The sequence below is a fragment of the Heloderma suspectum genome, chromosome 2, assembly GCF_057233095.1.
Source record: "Heloderma suspectum isolate Gila_16-S chromosome 2, 16-S_ref, whole genome shotgun sequence".
Taxonomy (NCBI): domain Eukaryota; kingdom Metazoa; phylum Chordata; class Lepidosauria; order Squamata; family Helodermatidae; genus Heloderma; species Heloderma suspectum.
The window spans coordinates 218152583-218176461 of NC_139459.1; the positions used below are offsets into that span (position 1 = coordinate 218152583).

General features: G+C 49.2%; 1 protein-coding gene across 2 annotated transcripts in view; it reads right to left on the reverse strand.

Annotated features, from left to right (window-relative positions):
* The window catches only part of XYLT2 (xylosyltransferase 2), a 45215-nt gene that overhangs the window by 5447 nt on the left and 15889 nt on the right, over positions 1-23879 (reverse strand). Inside the window, exons 2-10 of one of the 2 annotated variants that reach the window (XM_084837994.1) lie at positions 18927-19398; positions 16496-16671; positions 13552-13754; positions 11758-11838; positions 9921-10137; positions 7327-7503; positions 4811-5073; positions 3348-3543; positions 1452-1785 (exon numbers count right to left, since the gene is read on the reverse strand). In XM_084837994.1, coding sequence (XP_084694120.1) covers positions 1452-1785; positions 3348-3543; positions 4811-5073; positions 7327-7503; positions 9921-10137; positions 11758-11838; positions 13552-13754; positions 16496-16671; positions 18927-19398 — 2119 coding nt within the window. Of the gene's footprint in view, positions 1-1451; positions 1786-3347; positions 3544-4810; positions 5074-7326; positions 7504-9920; positions 10138-11757; positions 11839-13551; positions 13755-16495; positions 16672-18926; positions 19402-23879 lie in introns of both variants that reach the window. The other variant, XM_084837992.1, reaches the window with a different exon arrangement.

Below are 23879 nucleotides of genomic sequence, written 5' to 3' on the forward strand. Positions count from 1 at the left end.
GCCGGAACAACAGAAGGAAAGGAGATCAGTGGGGCGCAGACCCAAGAGTGCTCCATAAAGTCCTCTGATCAAGCGAGAAGGTCTTATCCTCCAAACCAGGGGTGGGCAACTCGTGTCCCTCCAGACGTTTTGGCCTACAACTCTCATCAGCCCTAATTAGCAGAGTCAGCTGTGAGGGATGGTGGGAGCTGTAGGCCAAAACATACGGAAGGACAAGTTGCTCGCTCCTGCTCCAGAGCCTTCAACTAACCCACCTCTAGTCTCACATCACTCCCGTTCCACGCCCTCAGTGGAGGTGGCTGGAGAAGCAGTTCTCCAGCCAAATAACTGGCTGCTGCAGCACAGCATTCAAAGGAGCAGGGCCCTCCCCGCCATTAGCTTTGGCCGCCAGGGGGAAGCAGCAGCGGATGCCATAGCCAGGTCCTGAGTGGATGGTCGCTGCTGAGGACCTCAGCAGCCTGTGCCCATGCTTGCACGCTGCTGGCTGTGGTACTCACTGCCTCTGCCACGGCCGCCTGGGAACAGAAGGTTAAATCAGGGCGGTCTCTCTTCAATCACCACACCTTGACGGGGGGGGGGGTGTCCAGTGGCTGCTGCTCTGCCTCATGCAGCAGCATGTCTCGGGAAGCCCTGCCACTGGACATCTGGAGCTGCAGTTCTCGCCACACTTCTCTGGGAGGAAGCCCCACAGCACACAGCCAGGCTTCCAAGCCAACATGCTGAAATTTGCACTGCACATTCCTTGACCAGGTTCTTATGAGCACGGGATACATCCACCTCCCCCAACCTGGTGTGCTCCAGATGTTTTGGACAACAACCCCCAATGTTGCTGACTACTGGCCATGCAGGCTGGGGCCGATGGGAGTTGAAGGCCCAAACATCTGGAGGCCAGAAGGCTGGGTGGGGAAAGCTCCAATTTAATGTGAGAACGCTAGATGAGAACATTCACAGAGGACTGGGAGAGTGCATGGCTCCAAGAAGGGGGCATCAAGTCAAAGCTCACCTCTAAGGGCCTATTCACACAATATGTGGGGTTTTTTAGGCATATGCCTAAAAATGTTTTAAGTGTGTAGCCACAAAAGTGAGACAAACACATCTTTAAAAACACATGTGTCACACAGATATGTATGACACAGAGCTAGGAACGGCTGCATTTTCCACTCAGTGGTAAACTTTAGTTCAGACTTCCCTAACCTCATGCCCTTCAGATGTGTTGGTATCACAACTCCCATCATCCCCAGCCAGCTGGTCACACTGGCTGGGGGGGTGATGGGAGCTGTAGTCCAACACTGGAGGTCACCTGGCTAGAGAAGGCCCCCTTAATCTGGTGCCAGGTAACAGGTGGAAAGGCCCTGCTGTCTTTTGCATTGGTTGTGCCACCACAATGATGCAGCACCATTGGTTTCATTGCGAAGCAGCAGCAGCACCTCACACAGCGTAGCTCCCCTCACCTTTCCTGAGAGGCTGCTTGTGGTTGAAGGTCTGTGGGACCACCAGGAACTGACTCTCTCCCAGGGGCTCCCAGAACTGGAGGAGACGGATGGTCCATGTGCCTGGGCGGAGAGGCCGGTTGAGAGGCGGCTTGTACTGTGTGAACTCAGCCTCTGCATCCACTGTGATGTCATAGGATGTCGCAATGATGTAGGTGGGGTCGATCCAAACTACAGTGGCTGTGATGTTGGGCCCTCGGGCCCATTTCTGCATGGCCACTGGCTCATCGAAAGGCCCAATCAAGCCCCCGAAGTTGCGGAAGATCCTCTCCTTGGGGTCCCACTCAGTACCTACCTGTGGGAGCAGCAAGGGAAGAAGGAAGAAGGGAGACACTCAGTATAGGGAAGTACACACACCCATGGACCCGGTTTGCACAACCACTGCGGCTTAAACAAGTCACAGTTTCTTGTTGAAGCCACGATGTGTGCTGGGCACTGTTTGCCAAATTACCTGCCCGGGCGCAGATTGTTTCATCTGAACCCAAGCTCCATGGCTTGTCTGAGGGGGGAACAGCCCTCAAATAACCCAACAACAGGCCATGTTTAAGCCGTGGTGATCATGTGAACTGGGCAGCGTATCAAAGGCAGCAAAACCTGCCATTTCCATCTTGCTATGGTGGACTCTCCAATGGCCAGAAAACATTTAGAACTTGTCTTGTGGAGTAAGGAGTTCAGATACCAGTTGTAAAACATAAAATTTCCTACATAAAGATATAATACATTGAAAGACAGCAAGCATCTATAAAAACATGTTTTATTCTAAATGCTGCTAGAACAAACCCTTGCTTTTCTTCTACCACTGAATGCTTACTCAAATAGGAAAGCTCCATATCACCTCAGGAAATTAGTCAGATCCTTCCTGCAGTCAGGCCTCCTTCAGACACACACAGGATTCATTTCTCTGTGGTTCTTTCCTATTTGAGGGGGAAAACCCCACTCAATTGTGCCACGCCTTATGGTTACGGTATCCATACACCCCACAGTCACATCAGACAGAACCACAAAAAAGCAGGTCCCCTGTGAATGTCTCAAGGGGGGAGCTCTAGAGGAGGCAGTTCCACAACTGGAGAACAGGGCCCTTGCTTTTGGGTTTGCCTCAGACAGTATGAGGACATTCTCAGAGGATCTTAGGTAGAATTGATGAGGCAGTCTCTTTGGTGCAAAAGGATCCAAGACATTTTAGAAGGGGGTTTCTGCCCAGCTTGGAGAACAGAGACCAACCCATTGTCTGCACATGCAAGTTAAAACCGCCTGCCCAATGCCACAGTTAGAAAGAGACTGAGGGTGGTTCCAGGCAAGGCTTTTTAATTGTGCCATTATCCTGCCTCATTCACGGAATTTTATTGAGGGGTGTGTGTTGCTGTCCAAAAGTCATAATTTTCCACTCATCTCCCCACCCCCGTATTTTCTCTTCGCCTCTTCTGTCTTTTTTCTTACTACAGAAAATCTGTGAAGAAAAAAAGTACGGAAAGCTGCACAGTGCTTTCTAACTGTTAGTGCTAAGAGCCCTCCTGCTGGAAGCAACCTGAAGAAAGAGCTTCCCATGTAATGGAAAGAGAATATGGTGGAGTTGATGTGGCTGTAAACTCCAATGCTACAGTGTACTCCAGAGTTCACTCAGCAGTATCAATTCATCCATGACCTCTCTCTACCACTCTCTTTTATATTGGGATGTTTCCAAATCAGAAACTAAATTATATTTCTCATCTTAATGGCAGGTGAAGGGGTGGGGCTCTGTCTATCAGACACCCTTATATTGGTAGAATTGGGGTACTTTGTGCAGTGGCAGAGACAGCATTTGGACAGATCTGAGCCAGGAGGGAACATCAACAGAAAGGGGGGAAAGAGGAATCCTACCTCGAGATTCTGCAAACGGTTCGTTTGCCTGCCATGACCTGCTACTTTAAGCGTCCCTCGGGGCATCATCCAAATTTCTACAGATTCCGCCTGCTGCGTTACAGAGTTCTGTACTTCCTGAGTCACCAAGTAGCCCTGGAAATGGTCATCGTAGAAATACAGGTGCACACTGGATGGGAAGCCCTGCGGCTCAAATCTACAGAAAGTATATAGTAGTTGTAATACAAAGGGCTGGCGGTATCATGAGGCAAACTGAGGCACCCCCATCAGGTGGTGGCACATTGAGTCACTCCTCCCTGCCCCCACTGCAAGGGCTCGCCACCGCTTCCAGTGGGTGCTCTGGAGAGCCCTGCTAGCCGCTCTCCCACTGTGTCATTTGCTGCACCGAGAGAGCAGCTGGCAGGGCTCTCTGGTGCAGTCACCCACTTTGTTTCTTTCGCATTGTGCGGCCCACTTCCCCTTAGCTTTGCTGCTGCAGGGCTCGAGATGGCCGAGCTCTCGCAAGAGCTCCACAACCAGGAAGGGGCGGAAGGCTGTGGTGGAAGAAGGGGTGTGTGGCCGCAGCACGTGGTCTTGCCTTAGGAGGCCAGACACCTTGGGCTGGGGCTGGTAATAAAGATTTGTATGGCACTTGCAAGTCCGCAAAGCACTTCTCGTACATAATCTATTTGTAATGCTTACAACAACCCTGTAAGGTAAGTCAGTATTATTATCTCCATATTACAGATGAGGGGAACTGAGAGAGAAAGGCTTGCTTAAGACCACCAAGTGAGTTCATGGCAGAGAGATTCAATCTGGGGACTTCCTGATGAGTACATCACAATATTAGAAATGCCTGCTCAGAAGTATGTCCCGCTGAATTGAATGTGTCTTGCTCCTAAGTCATAGGTTGCAGCCTCAGTCTCTTAGCCACTATGCTACGCCAGCTCTCAAAGTAGTCATGATAATAGCTTCACTATATGGGAGTCAGGAATCATAGGCTCTTATTTCTATGGGTTCTAAACCTCTCAAATCAAGGAGACCTGATGATGGAACTCAGTGACTTTATGGCCCCTTACCCTTGTCCTACCTTGCCCTGGACACCCACTGCCATATAAACATATGCCAGACAAACAGTCCATCTAACCCAGTATTGTCTATTCCAGGCTGGCAACCCCCGAGCAGGGCCGGATATTCAACATGGCACCCATGGGCCCGGCAGCTGATTGTAAGTTAAATAACCCATGACAAGCTGTGGCATGTCATCCAAACCTGGTCAGTGAAGGAGGGGGCCCACTGACGGTGTTTTGACCAAGGGCCCTCAAAAACCTGGAGCCAGCACTGAGTCAAACCCTAGACCTTTAGCAGAGTAGGCAGTGCCTTTCCTTCAGGCCAAGCAGCTGACTGGTCCAGGAATCCACAGACAAGGATCTCATCCCTCATTGCTGGAAGTAACCCCAGTATTTGATGGTCAGCCGAAGTACCTGCAAAGCTTCTCTTCTTTCTGTGCTGGCATCGATGTCGCTTTCTGCAGCCCCAGCCTGGAGAAGGATGTGTACACAGTCAGGGTGATGTCGCTGAGCCCGCTCAGCCCATCCACACGGTCATAGACGCTCTCCCAATAGGCCTTGAGGGCTGGCGTGTTAGCTGGGTAGTTACCATAAAGATGAGAGTCCAAGATCTCCAGCACCTCCTGGTTGATAGCTGATTCAAACTTCCGGGCAAAGAAGGTAGGCCTGGAGAGTTGCTGAAAAGACACAGGCATTTGGGGGGGGGGGAGCTTTTTACAATTCCATTTGGGCCAAGTCTGCAGAGCATGGCCAGGAAAGTTACTAGAAACAGACTACCAGGAGGGGACCCGGGGAATCAAAGGAGAGAAATGACCTTGACTTGACACAGCCCCAAAAGGGTCCATGGGAAACAGCACTGGCATGGTGCAAGTGAAGGTTTGCTTCTTTTCTTGTTGGGCTTTCAATTTAGCGGTTTCGATGCTATATTTTAATTAAGATTTTGTTTTTATCTGGGCTTTATTGCTAGCTACCTTGAGCACCGGTGTTTGGGGCAGAAATGCGGGTGAGAAATTAAATGAAATGGATGTGGCTGCCACGGGACACAGCCGGTCCGCTGTTACAATTCTGGCCTCTGCTTGTGAACCCTGGGCAATGTGTTCAAGCGAAGAGGAGGCCTGCTGCAGAGGGTGGTCAACTGGTTCCTGACAGGCTGCGGTTGGATCTGAACTTTCAGAGATTCTGGCTAGTGGGTTATCTATGAGTACATAACTCCTACTTGATGTTGTTAAAATAGGGGATTTTACATTTTTTGCGGGGGTCACCCCTCTTCAGGATTCCCACTTTTCTGGCCTCCCCTCTTCTTCCTCCTTCTCTTGCCCTTCCTCCTTGCTCGGAGCATCCTTCCTCCACTGGCTCTCCTTCCCCCCCACCTCTCCTTTCTTATTCCCGCCGCTGCTGTTTCTGCACCCTCATCATTCGACCACACTCACCCCCACTTCTCTGGCAGGAGGCAGAACGGGGATCTGGTGGGCGTAGCTGGGGGCCCTGGTGGGCGCTAGGCTGCTGACCCTTGCATTAAACTGCTGAGGACTCTGATTACACAAACCTCAGGGTCCTAAGAGAAACCAGTCATCATAAAACAGCTCCAGAAACTGCATTTTCAGCCAGGTGAAACACCTCTGCAGAGCTCGCTAACGCTATGACCTGGCCTCTTGCATCCCTTGCCCAGCTCGCTGTTGTATCATCCCGGTTGGCTCAGCAAACCTTTTGCCCCATGAGAAGCTTTGCTGAGCTCTAAACAGACCCATTCACAGGACACTGAACTGCAGGGTCCACCTTTGAGGAAAATGAATGGGAGCCTCATTTTGCCTCAGATGACTGAGGCTGGTCAAAGCATCTTGGCTGGTATAATCCATTCTTGTTGCTACTGGGCTCACCACGTTATTTGTCTGCACTGAAGGACTGTGCCACCTCTCTCCTTAAATCCCTGTAATGGTTTCCTCTCAAGCTTCACATAAATTACAAGGTCCAAGTCCACATCACTAAAGGTCTCTCCCTGCCCTCATCTCCCCTGACCTCCTTCTCTATTCCCCTCAGGCTCATTATCTACCAGCTTCCAACGCCTTCTCCCCCACATGCCTGTCTCTATGCCTTCTGCCACGCAGCTCCTTATCTTTGGAGCAGCTCTCCGCCATTTGGCCCTCCCCCTCCTCTCCAAACAAAATCACCCAAGTTTCACCTTACGCACTCTTCTGTAGCCCAGAGACGTGGGGTGGGGGAACCAGTGGCCCTGCAGGTGTCGTGAGACAACAACACCCACCACCCCCGAACACTGGCCATGCAGGCAGGGGTTGATGGGAACTCAAGTCCAACAACATCTGGAGAGCCCCAAACTGCCCACCCCTGCATTAGACACTCCCTTACCCATGGGAAGTCATCGACCGCTCCCCCACATTGTCCCTCTATTGTCATCTGCAGGACCAGGGGGCGCTCTGGCTCAGTGGAGAGCCCCTGCTTGGCATGCAGAAGGCCCCAGGTTCGAGCCCTGGAATCTCCAGGCAGGGCTGGGAAAACTCCTGCCTGACACCCTGGAGAGCCGCTGCTGCCAGCCAGTACAGACAATCCTGGGCTGGATGGACCCAGGGTCTGACTCGGTACAAGGCAGCTTCCTGTGTTCCTAATTTGTGGCTCTCCAGATGATTCGGCCTGCACTTCCCATCATCTCTCACCACTGGCTATGGCTGAGGGGCGTTGTAGGCCAGAACTCCCACTCCTGTCCGGCTGGGGAGGGTGTTCTCTGCAAAACTCCATGTGACTGTGGCACTAAGCGCTGATGGAGAACTACTGTTTCTCCTCGCCAGACCCACCACGAAGCCTGTGGAGTAGGGAAGCTGGGCTACCGAGATTAAACGCCGAATAGGAAAGGGCCACCTGGGTGCAGGAGTACGGCCAAACTGTGGTGCGGAGAAAAGGGGGACTGGCTGGAGCACCTGCAGTCGCAGGAAGTCCTGGGGCTTGAAGTCGTTTGGCGAGCAGCCGCACCAGTCCACGATGTGCTTGTACTGACATCTGCAGCCCAGCTTGCGGTTCCAGTTTGTCACCCGGAGGTTGTTGTCTACGAGGGTCTCACAGGCATGGCTGTTCTCCAGGACAGTGTGGAAAAAAGACTACATGCAGAGAGAAAGGCAGAGCGCAGAAAACGCCACGTGAGCCGCACGGCGACCCCCTGCAACAAGCCACCACTGCCCTCCTCGCCCAGCTCAGGCCTAATTCCAGCACCGACCAGTATTTCGACTGCATTATTTCAAGCAACTCCCTGGGGGTCCTTTGCAGGGATTTCGGAGCTGGCAGAGAACGTGGCCAAAACAATGGGGCACTACTGGTGGCAACCACTGGGGTGGATTTGCCATGATTTTGTGCCTGATATTCTGCCCCTAGCAGCATTAGGGCTGTGCAGGAATTCTGTGAAGACTGTAATAGGCCGCGACTGGCAGATTTTGTGTCTGTATCTGTGACTGCAGCATTCACTGGGTGCTGGATGAGGGCAGATCTGACCACATTCAGCATCCAGTGAATGCTGCAGTCACAGATACAGATGCAAAATCTGCCAGTTCATAGCTGCAGGGCTTTTTTGGTTACATGGCACACTCTCAATTCACACAGGGCCATGGCCAGACCCAACAGGTGCCTTGAGTGAATGGAATGCACACCCTGGAACACGGCCCAGAATTCTCTGCTGCGCACACAGCTTCTTTGGAAGACAAATGTAACTAGAAAATGGTCCCCACCAATAGAAAGTTTGAAAACTACTATTCTTTTCAGTAATTAATCATTCAATGATGTATTTAGTTAGAATGCAATGCTATGCATGTTTAGACAGAAAAGAAGTCCTGCAACTCCCAGCATTCTTCAGCTAGCATGGCTGATTAGGGAATTCTGGCAGTTGTAGGACTTTTTTCCTACCTAAACATGCACAGGATTGTGCCCCTAGTTTATTTAGTTTAGTTTATAATAATAGATGTTTATATCCTGCCTTTCCTCTAAGGCGCTCAAGCCAGTGCAGACGGCTGTCCTCCTCACCCCCAATTTCACCCTTACAACAACCCTGTTGCACAACAACCCTGTGTGGTAGATTAGGCTGAGAGTGTGCCTGGCCACAGGTCAGCTTCATGGCTGAGTGAGGATTTGAACCTGGGACTCTCTCTGGTTTCAGTTCGGCACTCTAACTGCTGCACCACTGTCTTACACTTGCAGGGTTGTTGTGAAGACGAATAAGGAAAATATTGTTACTGAGTCAGACGGAAGAAGTTATAATTCTCTCTCTCTCTCTCTCTACACACACACACACATACACTATACACACACACACACACTATACACACACACACACACACTATACACACCCCCTCTCTTTATATTGTATTATATTAATTATATTATATATGAATTTAACATGGGCTTTTAAGATTTCTGAAATATCCACCCCATGAAGTCTTCTTCTGCACTACATCATAATGAAAAAAATTGCTTTATGCACTTCCTATTACAAATCATCAGGTGTGCACTGATTCACAAATGTCTTTCTATGCAATGCGAAATTTCCTTCTGGAGAACACTTAAGCAAAAACAAAAGAATATTATATATGTATTTAAACTGCATCAAGGCAACTTTCTCCATTCAATACTTCTTAGACTTTTCTTTTTTCAAAAGCAAATTTTTTATTTCCTTACTTTTCCCTTTTTTGCATGACTGAAAGCAAACAACAGGAAAAATGCAGCTATGCTTTGTACCTCCCAACAGGTCTAGCACATTTTCCACAGCTGACTTACTTAATATCTTAATATCAGGGTACAGATATTTTTAAATGACAGCAATTGCAAAACTGGCACCTGCTCACTCTGCTGCCCCACAGAAATTCTACCCTGGCACCTGGGCAGAGAAGGTGTAAAGAAATATCCAACAGGTTAGAAAGGTATTTTAGTTCAGGGGCAGTATCTGTTGCATCCCAAGCCAGTGCCAAATGACATATATACTAGAGCACAAAATCACTACTTGGAAGATCAGAAACTGAATGAACGTCTGGGAAACGGGGCTGATTTCATCACAGTAGTTGGCTGTTTTCTTCATGCACCGTTGTTCCCTTCCTCCTAGTTCACAAGGAGGCTACTTCTGTGAGATAATTATTCTTTATCAAAGTGCATGGCACTTCACAAAGTATAAGGGAACAGGTTCCTGCCCCAAGTGGCTTACAATAAAAAATTGAACAGGGAAGATAGAGGAAGGGGAGGAAAATGGAGAGAGGGGAAGAATTTGCATTTATTTCAGTTACATGGGCTTTGGCTTGGCTAGGGGATGGAGACTGAGGGGCTGGGAGCAATGCTATTAGAGACTTGGCTGTTTTACTGCATTGGAGAATGCCAATAGCTTTAGACAGGTATGCTGTGGCACAGAGAGGATCAGTGGCCCTCCAAAGAACACAGCGGTGGGATCTTTCATCCCAAACCAGAAAGCATTACCCACTCCACCAGGCTACCACTAAAGCCACCCTCCTGTCAATCCATCTCAAGAAGCCAGACAACCCACCTCTGCTGGGAGAAGCGTGTACGTGTAGAACTGCCGCAGCTGGGAGACCAGTCGGTCACTGGTGTACACCACATACTCCACAAACCTGCGCGTGAGGGCGAACCAATCTGAGCCACCGTCCACCACGATACCCTCCGGGATCTGCCGTTCGCCCAGCCGCCACATATGAGAGTCGCATTCGTGGAAGAGTCTGTCTAGGCCCTGTTTCTTGATGAACCTGTGCAGGGACAAATGCCTCAGATTCACTAGAAGGCAATGTGGCATCTTCTGCATTAAGATCACAGCAAGGAGTGTTCTAGAAGGCCGCACACGTAAGCCCTGGATTCTGCAGCCAGAAAACACTGCACCATCCGCACAATTCATTGCCGGTACAACCTTTGCCTAACTTATCACCAGCAGAACGTTCAGCTTAAATATCAGCTGACCTTCTGCCCACCTCTGCTAGAGCAGGGGTGGGCAGAAGGTAGGTCTCCAGTTGTTTGGGACTTCAACTCCCAGGAGCCCCTGCCAGCATGGCCAATGGACAGGAATGCTGGGAGTTGAAGTCCAAAACATCTGCAGATCTACTTTCTGTCCACCCTTGTGCTAGAGGCTTCAACGGGGCTACTGTGATCCTGTCAACCCTTCTCCTGCAAGCTACAACAGCCGTTCTGGTAGCATTCAAACAGCAGCATACAAATCTAGCAGCAAAGTTTGTCGAAAGAAGATGCACAAAGATAAACCAAGCAGGGGGCTACAAAGAGTTTTAAGATTACTGACAGCAGAAGCATCTTATCTACAGTCTTTATGTTGCAATGCATTGCTTTTGGGAGCTGCTTCGAGTCACTGAGAGGAAAACTGGGCAAAAATCACTTTTAATTGCAAAGTTCTGTTGTTTTGGGCCAGTGACTGAAGTTGTGATAGTTGCAGTGAGAGGAGGACAGGGATAAGAAACTGTGTGCTATGAATATACATTTTTTAACCCAACAGAAGGCCCAATAAAGATTCCTTTAATTTTTTGAGCCTTTAGATGAAACTTCTCACATATTTTAACGCCTTCCCCCATCTCCCTGCAATAATCAGGTCTAGAACCTTGCTTTCTTTTAAAAGTCAAGATTCAACAACAATTCAAAAAGGAACAAAGAAAGCTGGGAGTCTAGGGGGAGGGAGCTACATTACCAACAGCCAGATTTTATGGCCATACAGGTCTATGTCCCCATATATATCAAAATCCTGTACCTGGAGACTCATATGGTTTTCAACTAACTGGCACCAGTAAGTCAGTGAAACAATAGTATGTCTGTTTTAGTGCACTAGGAATCTACTGTGCTACAATGATGAATTAGGGCTGCACCCAATGGACATTTTAATGTCCTCTTTACACCCATTTATTTATTTATTTATTTACTCTACCTACAATTTACTATATTTATATGTTGCCTAATAACAATTCTCTGGGTAGCCAATAATAAAAATAAAACACTTCTATAAAAAGGTAAAACCACAAAACCATAAAACACAGCATAAAACATCAGCATGTAACAAAGCTAAGAGTCGCAGTGAAAGCTCCCACAGACCTTAAAACTCCAGAAAAATCAAACGATCTATAGATCACTGGAAGATATTAAGATGAAAATTAAAACACCCAAGCAAGTAAGGCAGTCTTGGTACTGAAGAGACAAAAGCTCAGGTACCATGTAAGTCTCTCTGGAGAGGGCGTTCTGTGAGTGGGTGCCACGACCAAGAAGGCCCTCTTTTTAGTAACCGCTTGCTGCACTTCATTTGGCAGGCTCACCCATTCTTGCCTGCAGTTTGCTTTTAACCCGCTCCCAATGCCAAGCCTCAGTGAAAGAATTACCTGGCATTATCTCGGCCATGAGACTTCAGGAAGTTCTTGTCTCGATATTTGGACAGAAACATCACTAGCTCCTCATTGGTCCTGCAGGGGGCAGCAATTCAAAAGGAAGAATTAATGTAACTGAGAAAAGAAAACAGGTGCAAGACAGGAAGGATTTTTAGATGGTCAATTAAGGTACAACAAAGCCAGGCTGGGCGGTGGCGGTGGGGAATCATGGTGGAAGGCATGATAAAAAGAGCCTATATGCATACAACTATATATGTGTTGGGCTCTGTCCCCATTACTGGATACTCTCCTTTCCCAAGGTCCCCATCACACAGAGAGCCCTGCACTTGTATGTGCTTAGGCTTAGGGCAGGGGTAGGCAAGCTGGTGCCTTCCAGGTGTTTTGGAACTTCCATAATCCCTTGCCAGTGGCCCTGCTTTCTGGGGTTAATGGGATTCGCAGTCCAAAGCATCTGGTTGTTCTGCCTAGGGATGGTGGAGAATTCCGCCTCAGACCCAAATGAGGCCGGATTCTTTTGAATCCGGCCTCCGGAATCCGCAGCGGAATGGATTACTTACCTCTGCCTCCCGAGGATTCCCTCTGGAATGGCACGCTGGCTCCAGACCACTTGCGATATGGTAATGGTGGCCGCCATTATTGTATTGTAAGCGGTCCGAAGCCGGCATGCGGCTCCATGGAATTGTCACGGAGTGGAGCCACTCCAGAGGATTCCGGGGGGGGGGGACGGGGACGGATCGCCTCCCCCCCCAGTGGACAATGCCGCGGATTGGATGGTAAGCAATCCGTCCATCCCTAGTCCTGCCCCTGCTTTGGGGTGGGGGTGGGGGGTATCACTAATCTATAAAAAAGAGAATAGCAAAACTGGGAATGTGCCATCCAAACACGACCAGAAGTGTGAATTAGCTTGTGTGTGCAGAGAATGCAACAAGGGCAATTTGAAAAGGAAACAACTCCATGGATGTGGGAAAGTCTTTGCATGGTAGAATGAACGTGCACGTGCAGAGCATGGAGCAGAAGAACCCAAGCTAATGTGGAGAGAGGCTCAACATGAAACCCCAAACTTCCACAGTGTGGCAGTCACTGACTAAGACTATAACATCAAGGCACTTCAAGACTTGTTGGGCTCTCTGATAATGGAGAAAAGCAGTTTTTAAACTCCAACATAATGCTCTGAGGACCAGAAACTCCAATGCGGGTCAGTGCACACAAGTAAAAACTCTCACGGTGTTTTAGCTCTTCTAGCACTGACTTACCAGGGTATATGAAAAAGGATGGAGGCATTGGGGAGAGATCCCAAACAGCATGAAAAAATAAAATTCAGGCATGGTTAGGGGCCCCTCCCTGATCATAAATGGGCAGTGAATTTCAAAATGGGGCATTTGCCCACCAATTAGCTGTGGAACTTAATTATGGCTGGTTTTCTAGGGACTATGCGGGTTAGAAAGGAGCCCAGGAATGCAGCCTCATATCCAAGACACCCACATGTACCAGTTAGTACAAGATGTATGAAATCCCCCCCACAAGGATGTCACACCCATTTTCTGTGCTCTTTGCATCCCTTCCCTTAAGCATCTGGCCCAGAATACTGCCAAAGTCTGGATACTGCAGTTCCAGCATTCTCAATTTCTCATTTAAAGCCCAGAGCTGCTCTAGGCAAATGCAGCAACACCAGCCTCTCATGCCAAGACAGCAAGAAAAACCCACTGTGCGACCCTGGCTTAGGAGTGGGACCCCCTGCCGATCCTGAAAGTCTCCCCTGCTCTGCCTGTCCCCCTCTCCGCAACTGACCTGGTCGGGTAGTCTGTGGCACTCAGGTTAATGAAATAGTCCCAGGCCCAGTCTTTCACCTCCAGCAGGTCCTTCATGCTGCGCAGGTACATCTTCAGCAAGCTGGCCCCACCCCAGATGGTCACCATGCGCCAGGGTGTGACCCGGATGTTGGGATAGTGCTGGGCCAGCTCCACCACTTTGCGGTGCAGGTAAGCAGAACGCTGTGGGGGAAGGGACAAGGAGAGGAAACTGAGTGCTGGATTCACATCCCTTAGGACGTCTCAAGGAAAAGCACAGTTTAACCAGGTTCCTTCCTTCCTTCCTTCCTTCCTTCCTTCCTTCCTTCCTTCCCTCCCTCCCTCCCTCCTTCCCTCCCTCCCTCCCTCCTTCCTTCCCTCCCTCCCTCCCTCCTTCCTTCCTTTCTGGGGTCTAGGAATATGCACGGTAGTGCAAACCCCCAACATGCAGGGCAGACTTTGGCAGAAGTTTCAATGTCTCAGCTTTCATTTACAAGATTTATAGCCCTCGAAGTTAGAAATAAACAAAAAAATAATATATAGGCATTGTGTGCCAACCCCTCCCCCAAATCCTAAAAAAATAAAAAGCACACAGGAGGAGATAAGAAAAAAAAGGTCTTTGCACCTTACTTGCCTCGTCACAACTACTGTCTCCCCTGTCTGCTGCATTCCTCTAGTCTTTGCCCTACGTTTCAGAGTTCTGGAACCCTACCACTGAAATGACGCAAAGATGCCCAGTTAACCTCATTTAAACAGCAACAGTAAGCCATGCAAATGTGGCACTCTGGACTGTCCGACTTCTGTAGCTCCTATTGCTTTCAAAGTAAAGCCCAATGCACCCATCAACAATGCAGATTTGCGTTGCTTCCCCAAAATTTCCTATCTCTACTTGTCCCATCCAAAGATATGCAGGGAACTCGTAGCACTTCAGGGAACTGCACCCATATTAGCCACTGTATCCTGTTATCTTAACACCACACATATATGTGGCATGTTTAAATGTTTTTTTTTCTTTTCTTCTTGTGTTGTTAGCTGACTTGAATGCTTTTGCTGAAAGGGGGATGCAAAAGCGATGAGGTGATCAAACTGTGCCTGGGCTGCACTACTTCAGACTGCAGGTGAGGGTTGCCAGGACTGATGTCTTGGACTACAGCTCCCAGAATCCCTGCACACAGACATCTAGATGGCTAACTTTGCTAGCTTTCTATGTGCAGGAATCCTCCCACACACCACCACCAGGGAGCAATCTGAAGTGGCGCAGTCCAGAAACAGATTCACCTCCCTGCCTGCTCTTTGGGAGAACAAGGCTTCACTTCTATGTTCATCCCAAGGGGCTCACAAATTTTGGCTTGGCTTAGTAGCCAGTCATTATTTGTGGCTAGCCACCATGGCCACTGACTCCTCCCCTCCCCCAAGTCCTTTAACATGCACAGAGAACTTGGGGGGGGGGGAGAGTAGTTTACTCTCGCTCAGCTTTACACCAGATATGGAAAAAACCCAAAGAGTTCCACACTTCCAGTTCTGATTAAAATCCTCCATGTGCTGAACAAGGCTGATGGAAATATAAAAGAATCAACGTTAGAAAATTAAATAAAACAGGGCAAGGCTAGGGGTTTCTTTTCGTTGTGATGTTTTGAACTAAAGATGTCCTGTGCCACACCACACATCCCCACCACTGCCACCACCAGAAAAAGTATTTCGCTCCCTGACTGAGCCTCTTTCATTGGCTTCTGGAAGAGAACTCCGGAAACTTTTAGAAGGTAAGTGAGCAGCTGGAGAAGTGTAGGTAGGTAGGAGAGAAGCCTGAAGTGGGCACTCAGTGTATGTTCTGTGTCACCATTTCCCATGCTGGTGCCCTCCAGATGTCTTGGGCGACAACTCCTAGAATTCCTGGCCAGTGGCTGATGGGAGTTGTAGCCCAAAACATCTGGAGGGCACCAGGTTGGGGAAGGCTAGCCTACATACTTGCACCACTCTCGCCCTCCTCTGGAGACTTCTATCAGCAACGATCAGGGAACCAAAGTCTCATCAGAGGACTACAAGGAACGCAGCCCCTTGCTTCACACTAGGTTTGGGGTAAAGAAAAGGAGCGTCACGAGCCCCTCACACGGCTTCTTTCTTTCTCCAGAATGCAATGCAAAGAGAGAGAAAGGATGCCTTCCCTCCCCGCCATCAAGTCCTCCATGTGCACCAGATGATTTGGGGTGGGCAGGATCTTGCAACAGGCTTTAAAGAAGATGGCAGGACTGGAAGGCCCCCCTAACGGCTTCTTCTTCCTATTACTAAAGCCCAGTGAGAAACAGTGCCAGAGATCCCTCTGAGCACTAATTATGTTATTTAGCTATAAAAAGGTAAAGGTAAAGGTGTCCCCAACCAGTCGTGTCCGACTCTACGGTGTGGTGCTCATCCCCGTTTCTAAGCCGAAGAGCCAGCGCTGTCCGAAGACGCTTCCGTGGTCATGTGGCCGGCATGACTGGACACCGAGGTGCACGGAACGCTGTTACCTTTCCCGCCGAGGCGGTACCTATTTATCTACTTGCAATTTCTTGCTTTCGAAATGCTTGGTTGGCAGGAGCTGGGACTGAAGACAGGAGCTCACTCCGTCACGCAGCACTCAGGTCTCGAACTGCTGACCTGCCGACCTTCCAGTCTGCAGTTCAGCGTCTTAACCACTAAGCCACCGCGGCCCCTGCTATTTAGCTATAGGCCATAACAAAAAGAGAAGGGAGAGAGATCCCTTCATCCTCCAAGCTGTCTGCAACGTGCGCACAGAGGACTCAAAGGAGGCGATCTCTGTGCTGCGCAGCAAGGGAGAGGCAGTTGCCCTGGGGCGGCCTGGAAAAGTGAGTTGTGGGCTCTTGGTTCACCCCATTCCCGCTCCCCACTGCTCCCCTTCCTGCTCCCAAGCGCTATTTGCACACAGCCCGAGAGGCCGCCTCTCCGACCTTGTCCACATGGATGTAGAAGAAGTGCTGCTGGTGATACACGGCCTTGATGAGGCGCTTCAGCTGGCGGATGGCTCGCCCGTGAACTACCAGCATGTAGGCGATCCGGACTGGCTTGTTCACAGAGGCCTGGAGCATTCTGGTCTCGTCCCACTGGATCACTGGGCTGACTTTCCCTGCAGAGATCAAAAGGGATTGCACACAGGATCAGCGTGATCTGAGCAGGAAAGAGAAAGAAGAGGAGCCTTCAAGCGCCACTGGCCAAGGGGCCTTTCGGCCAGGAGCAACACTCTATTCTTGCCCTGCTCCCAGGGATACACTGTGGAAGACTAACCCAAAGGGACATTTATCCCACCTGCAGCTACAGAATGTTTCTGAGGTGTTAAAAACAGATATACAATCCAATACCGAGGGAGGCAAGGAAGGGGCACACTGTGGGTGGTATCCTATTCAACACTCCTGCTGACATAAATTACGTTGCACGAGCGTGAGCCACCTCTGGCACAATGCCAATAGCGTCTGCTGGCATGATGGGCTTTCCATGTAATCCTGTTGTGGCAGCAAACGCTGTGCATTGTGCTAGAGGTCGCTTATGCTAGTGCAACGTAATTTATGTTAGCAGGAGTGTTGAACAGGATACTGCCCTTTCAATAGACTACTACTCTGTGTGTAATCAAGCCTTGGTTTTGGTGAAATCCAGCCCACACACAGAGACACAAGGTTCTAGACCTCAAGGCTGCAAATATAGGTTTCAAAAATGTGCGGCCTCATGAAATGCAGAAGCCAGGAGGGGCCTGAGTATGATTTGCAATGCTAAACTGTGTAAAATTCAACTTTTCTTGGCACAGAATTTGCATGACCGTGGTGCGGAATTTTTATTTTTGTGCAGAGTAACATCACTCTGCTTTCACCTAATTAATTGAAAACCAAGTAGCGGTCTTTTTGATACTAATATTTTGAGAGTTGACTACATAAATCATTAGAGACTTCAGGCCTAAGGAAAAAGCAGTGTCTATGACCAGGATTTCTGGGGTGGGTGGTATGCAGGAAAACAAATCATGTTGCATAAAATCTGTGGATGGCCTTTCTGATCTGTCTTTGCACCAGGCCTTGGGGTTGCCAACTTTTGAACTGGCTCTTGCAGCATTCCTTTAACATAAGTTGGATCTGCAGCACTGAGCAGCTGATCGTGTTTACCTCCATGCCATAAAAATGTGCACATCAAACCTCTGTTAAAAGCAGGAGTGGGCAACCTGTGGGCTTCAGCCTAATCTCAAAAGTCCTAAGCCAGCTATGAATTCAGACCTCTTGAAAATGAGACCTGTCCCTCCTGTAGCAGCCCAGTGGATGGGGAGGAAGAGGAGGGAGAGAGAGAAAGAAAGAGGGAGAGAGGGAGAGAGAGAAGGGGGCAACAGAAAGAGGGGGCGTCCTGCCCACTATGGTCCCGGGTCCACCCAACAATGTCTTTAGTCCTGCCCAATGCCCCCTGGTAGATTACCCCCAAGGGAATGCAGCTCCTGACAGAAAAAAGGTTCCCTACTGCTGGTTAAAAGCAAAAGAGCAAGCCAGATGGCCGATTTATTTATATCACGCCTTTCTTCCATCATGGAACTCAAGGCAGTTAACTTAGGGTTCCCATGGTGGTCTCCCATCCAGGCACTAACCAGACCAAGCCCAGCTTAGCTTCAGTAAGGTAGCTGCATCATGTGCCCTCAGACCATGTCCCGCAGTGCAATCTTGCGGTAGATGGTTGCTTTTTTTCTTCTTCTGGCTGACAGGCAATTCAAGAGGCACTGAACTGATACCAATGGATCTGTGCCTCGTTTAATCAAGGGGTAGCTGCAGGTTATAATGTCACTGACCCCTCTGTCTGGCCACAGCTGCATAGTAGAGCAGATTATTTGCGTGTCAGAGGTCCTGGTTCAACTGCAGTTAAAGGCAGCTGGGCTGGGAAAGACCTGCAGTTGAATCCCCTTACAGAGCCACAGGCAGTGAGAAGATATGAACCAATCGTGTAAGGCAGCTCCATGCACGTGTGCAAGGCAATCAGGGCCGGCATCAAGGGTGGGCATGGTTGGGCACCTGCTGAGGGCCCACAAACCAGCAGGGGCCCACTGACAAGAGCCCCCTGGAGTTGCTCATCCTGTCAAGCAGGTAGCTGTGGCGAGAAAGAGGGTGAGGAGCAACAGCAGCTAGTGGCCATGGTGGGGAGAAGGGAGACACGCTGAGGGAGGGGGGCTATTAAGGGTGCCTTGCCCAAGGGCCCTCGAAAACCTGGAGCTGGCACAGGAGGCAATGGTTTATTGCGCTCCCCCTCTGTGTGCATGCAGAAGGTAAATATCCCCGCCCAGAGACAAGGGGGCACATACTATCCAAGAAACACCTGATTGTAAATGCTGTGATAATGCTCAGAGGTACATTCAGCACTCACCTGAGAGCTGGCACTGCCGGGGCACCGAGTGCGGCATGAGGCTCCCGGCTTGGTGCAAGCATACCACGTTGGCAATCTCCTGCTGACACTGCTTACTGTTGGCTCTGGCTAATGCAGACAATGCATCCTTGCCCGTGATCTCACACTTGGGAGTGAAGTTGTTCTCCGTGGGCTGGGGCGCCCCTTCCACACTGCCGGTGTCCCCGTGCTGGAAGACGGCCAGCTGGGCGTCCCCTCGGAACTCCGTCAGGTTCCTCTGACTCGAGGAGTCCAAGTAGACGGGCAACCTGCGCCCGGGTTTGTGCTTCACTGTGACGGCTCTCACCACCTTGGCCACCAGGACGCCAGGACTGTCGGGGCGACTCTTCCATCGCCCGTGCTTCCGGCTCAAGCTGCCCCGTCGGCCTGCTGAGCTGTCCAAATCCTTGGATCCTTCCCCATTTTCAAGTAGCCGGGCCTTTTTCTGCCGCCCCTTCTCCAGTTTCAAGCAGATACATGTGCACACACACACAAGAAGGGTGGGGGAAGAATGAACCGAGGGTTCATCACCAGGCTACGTTGCAGCATATTTTAAACAGTTGGTCTCCTTCTCTCCTTCTAAAGGGTAACACCATTTCGATAGCTTGACACATTCTGCTTACTATAGACAGCTGCTTCCGCTAGAAAAAATCCGCATCCACATGTATTTGGTGGCAATGTTCATGGAACGGGAAAAACAGGCTCCTGGTCACCACAGCTATCCAGGTTTCAAAATATAACAATGGGTCCACATAAGCCCTATGAGTAGTGCTGTGTGTGTGTGTGTGTGCGTGCACGCACGTATACATACACACTTTATTATTTATTCTTCATGTTATAACAATTACATCGAATCTTAAAGTAATAGTGACAGGGGCAGCCAGGATGCATATGGTATAGCACAGGGGTAGGTAACATGCTACCACCACAGGATGTTGTTTCAAACAAAATGGCATCCGGAGCTGCTGCAGAGTGCCCAAAGGGTCAAGATTAGCTTGTAGCAGCTAGAATGACAGACTAGGGCTGGGGAAGCCCAGGTTCAAGTCCCCATGAAACTCACTAAGCCATGACACTCACTGGGTGTCCACGGGCCAAGTCAATATCTCTCGGCCCAAACTACCTCACAGGGTTGTTGAGAGGATAAAATGGTAATGGGGGGGGGGGGCAGAGAAGAGAATCATGTACACTGCCTTGAGCTCTTTAGAGAAAAGGCGGGATGTAAATGTCAACAAATAAAAATGAATACAGTACATATTTAACTTTTCATGACATAGATAAAGAGATAGCACTCAACTGGAAATCTGCTTTTGTAATTCTCTCTAAAGCAGGCAACTACTATTCCAATTTTACACAAAACAGAACACGGCTGAAAGTTTGTGCAAACCTTAAACAATGGAGATAAAGGGTATAATCAATAAGGTACTGAAGAGGGTTAATTGTATGCATTCATAGCTTATGCCAACCTTCCATAACCTGGTGCCTTCTAGATGTGCAAAACTACAACTCGCGGGATTTTTTTTGATGCTGGGAGTTTAATTTAATCCAACCCATTTGGAGGGCATCAGGTTCAAAATTCAACCTGCCAATAATTGCTGAACCACATGGGTTGGTCTGCCGAATGTTCTCTCCTTGTACAATTTCATGGCTGCTCCAGTATAACCCTATTTTTCAGCCTCCTGGACCTTTATTAATTCTGTTGCTGTACTTGTGCCTGTCTTGTCTTTTTTATATTATTATTCCTCCTATAGGGTTAGAGGGTTTTCAGTGTTGTTTCCCCCTCTTTTACCATTACTCTTTTGAAAATCAACAAAAGATATATTTTTCAAAACCAGGCTCCAACAAGCATAACCTATCTCATAATTCTGACACAGAGTTGTATTTGTTTTGGTGTGATTGTTGCAGGTACCAACTGGACAGTGTCCTTGACATGCAACACACTTCTACCCCCACTGTCTGATGTTCAGAACAGTTTTGGAACTATTTTTAAGTGTTGCTATTGTCAAGTCTAATTGATTATTAAGTCTGACAAGTGGAAGCTGCAATAAAATGTTGCAGTGTGGAATGCTCCTGTTCAGAGTTCTGGGCAGCCAACCATGCATGCCCTCTTCCTAGGTTTTCCATTCCATCCTCCCTCCCCTCACCCCCCAACAGGCACTTAGCACTGTCAGTCACTGAAAATGCTCAGTCCTCATTGGGGTGTTTGGTTTATTTTTGCCCCCTTAGTTCCCTCCCCCCCCCACCCCACAATATTTTTTCTACTTCCACAAACGTAAGGGTTTCCCAAAGCATGCCAATACCTCTTGTTTCTCAGTGGCTCCATTTTACCTACAATCCTATCTGTACTCACCAATGGAGTTCGTTATTAGACCACTCCTGAAAAAGCCTAACCTGGACCCAGAGGATGTTAACAATTATAGGCCGGTGGCCAACATCCCCTTCCTGAGCAAGGTGCTTGAGCGGGTGGTTGAAGGACAGCTCCAGGCACTCTTGAATGAAACTGATTATCTAGATCCATTTCAATCGGGCTTCAGGCCTGGTTTTGGAACGGAAACTGCCTTGGTCGTCCTGTGGGATGACCTCTGCTGGGAGAGGGACAGGGGGAGTGCGACCCTGTTGATTCTCCTGGACCTCTCAGCAGCTTTTGATACCATCGACCATGGTATCCTTCTGGATAGGTTGTCTGGGTTGGGAGTTGGAGGCACTGCACTGCAGTGGTTCCGTTCCTACTTGGATGGCTGATTCCAGCAGGCGGTGCTGGGGATTAAAGCTCTGTGCCATGGCAATTGTGCCAGGGGTCCCACAAGGTTCTATTTTATCCCCCATGCTGTTTAACATCTACATGAAACCGCTGGGAGAGGTTATCCGGAGGTGTGGGCTGAGGTGCCATCGACATGCAGATGACACCCAGCTCTATCTCTCCTTATGCAGATGACACCCAGCTCTATCTTTCCTTTCCAACAAACCCAGGTGAGGCAGTGGCTGTTCTGAATCAGTGCCTGGGCATGGTAATGGACTGGATGAGGGCTAATAAACTGAAACTCATTCCAGACAAGACGGAGGTACTGTTAATGGGTGAGTCATCTGCCCAGCTAGGTGATATTCAACCTGTTCTGGTTGCACTCCCTCTAAAGGATCACGTTCGTAGTTTGGGGGATGCTCTTGGATCCAGAACTGTCTCTTGAGGCACAGGTGAACTCAGTGGCACGGAGCACTTTTTATCAGCTTAGGCTGGTATACCAACTACACCCTTCTCTGGACAGAGACAGCCTAGCTACAGTTATCATGCTCTGATAACTTTTCGCCTGGATTACTGCAATGTGTTATACATGGGGCTGCCTTTGAAAACAGTCCAGAAACTCAGCAAGATTGTTAACAGGGACTGGCCAACAAGCTCATATTACACCAGTACTTTTCCAGCTGCACTGGCTGCCAGTCCATTTCCAGGCCCGATTCAAAGTGCTGGTATTAACATTCAAAGCCCTTAACGGCTTGGGGCCAGGTTATCTGAAGGATCGCCTCCTCCCATATGTGCCTGCCCGGACCTTAAGATCATCATCAGCGGCCCTTCTCCATGAGCCCCTGCCAAAGGAAGTGAGGCGGGTGGCTACTAGGAGGAGGGCTTTTTCTGCTGTGGCACCCCAGCTGTGGAATGAGCTCCCTGGTGAGGTTCACCTGGCACCTACATTGTATTCCTTCCGGCGCCAGGTGAAGACCTTTTTATTTTCCCAGGCATTTTAGCTTTCTAGACTTTTAGCTTTGCTGTTTTAAATCTGTATTTTAAATCCCTGCATTGCTGCTATGTTTTATTCTGCTTTTATTCTGGTTGTATTGCGATACTGTGGTTTTAATGTTTTATATATTTTATATTGTTTTATTGTGTGCTCTTTGGTTTTAATTTTTGTGAACCGCCCAGAGAGCTTTGGCTATTGGGCGGTATAAAAATGAAACAAACAAACAAACAAAATTAGAGGGAGTAATTCATTTTAGATAACAACTAACAGCAACATAACCCGCTCCCAGCCTTCCCACCCAACATTTCAAAATTAGGCTTTTAGCGCGCAATTCTTAGATGGCGGGTAGACGGCCGTAGGATTGGTCGGTTTTCGGGAACTGACCTTGGAGCCAGTGCTCCGAGGTCGGTTCCCAGAGAACTACCTCCCCGCGCTCACCCCCGCCGCCTCATAGGCGGCACGGATCATCCTCGGCTACACAGTCATAAGAGCAGCGTGAAGTGGGGGGGAGGGGGCACTCCTGGGGGTGGGGAGGGGACAGCGGAAGCCTTTTTGTGAGGCTTCCTATGCGCCATCCGTCCTCCCTCCGACCCTCATCACTCTGGCTAGACAGCCGAAATCGGCCGTCTAGCCAGTAACGCAGGGCAGCCAGAGCGTGGTGGAGAAGATCCCCTCCGTGCTCCGCCCGCCCTGCACTGGATAGGCGGTCACCTCTGAGTTCAGAGGTGGCCACCTAGCCACATAGGATCGCTCCCTCCATGTTTGAGAAGATGGATGCTTATCCACATATCCATGTTAGCCTTCAAAATGAAAAAAGAAAAAAAAGAAGCACTTTTGAAAGAAAAACAAAGCACCTACTTTGCTCCCCCACAGCACTGACCCACCATTTCAAGAACTTTTTCTACAAGCTATTTTTCTTTGGGCTCCATGCAGTCCTCCCTCTCCAGAACTAGCACAAACTTTTTATTTTTATTTTACATGCACAGACAGATTCTCCACCACAACAAGGATATCTTCTCAGAAGTGAAACGGACTGAACCTGAAGCAGCTTTCAGGCTGATCTATACTTAAGCACACCATTCCATCCACTTGTATGAGACACGGGGCTGCAGATGCCATTATGGAAGTGTAGCGAACAGGTTTTCCCTTCCCCACTGCAGGGCTTATCCTCTTCTGCATTATGTTTGTAGACATAGGCTGAAAT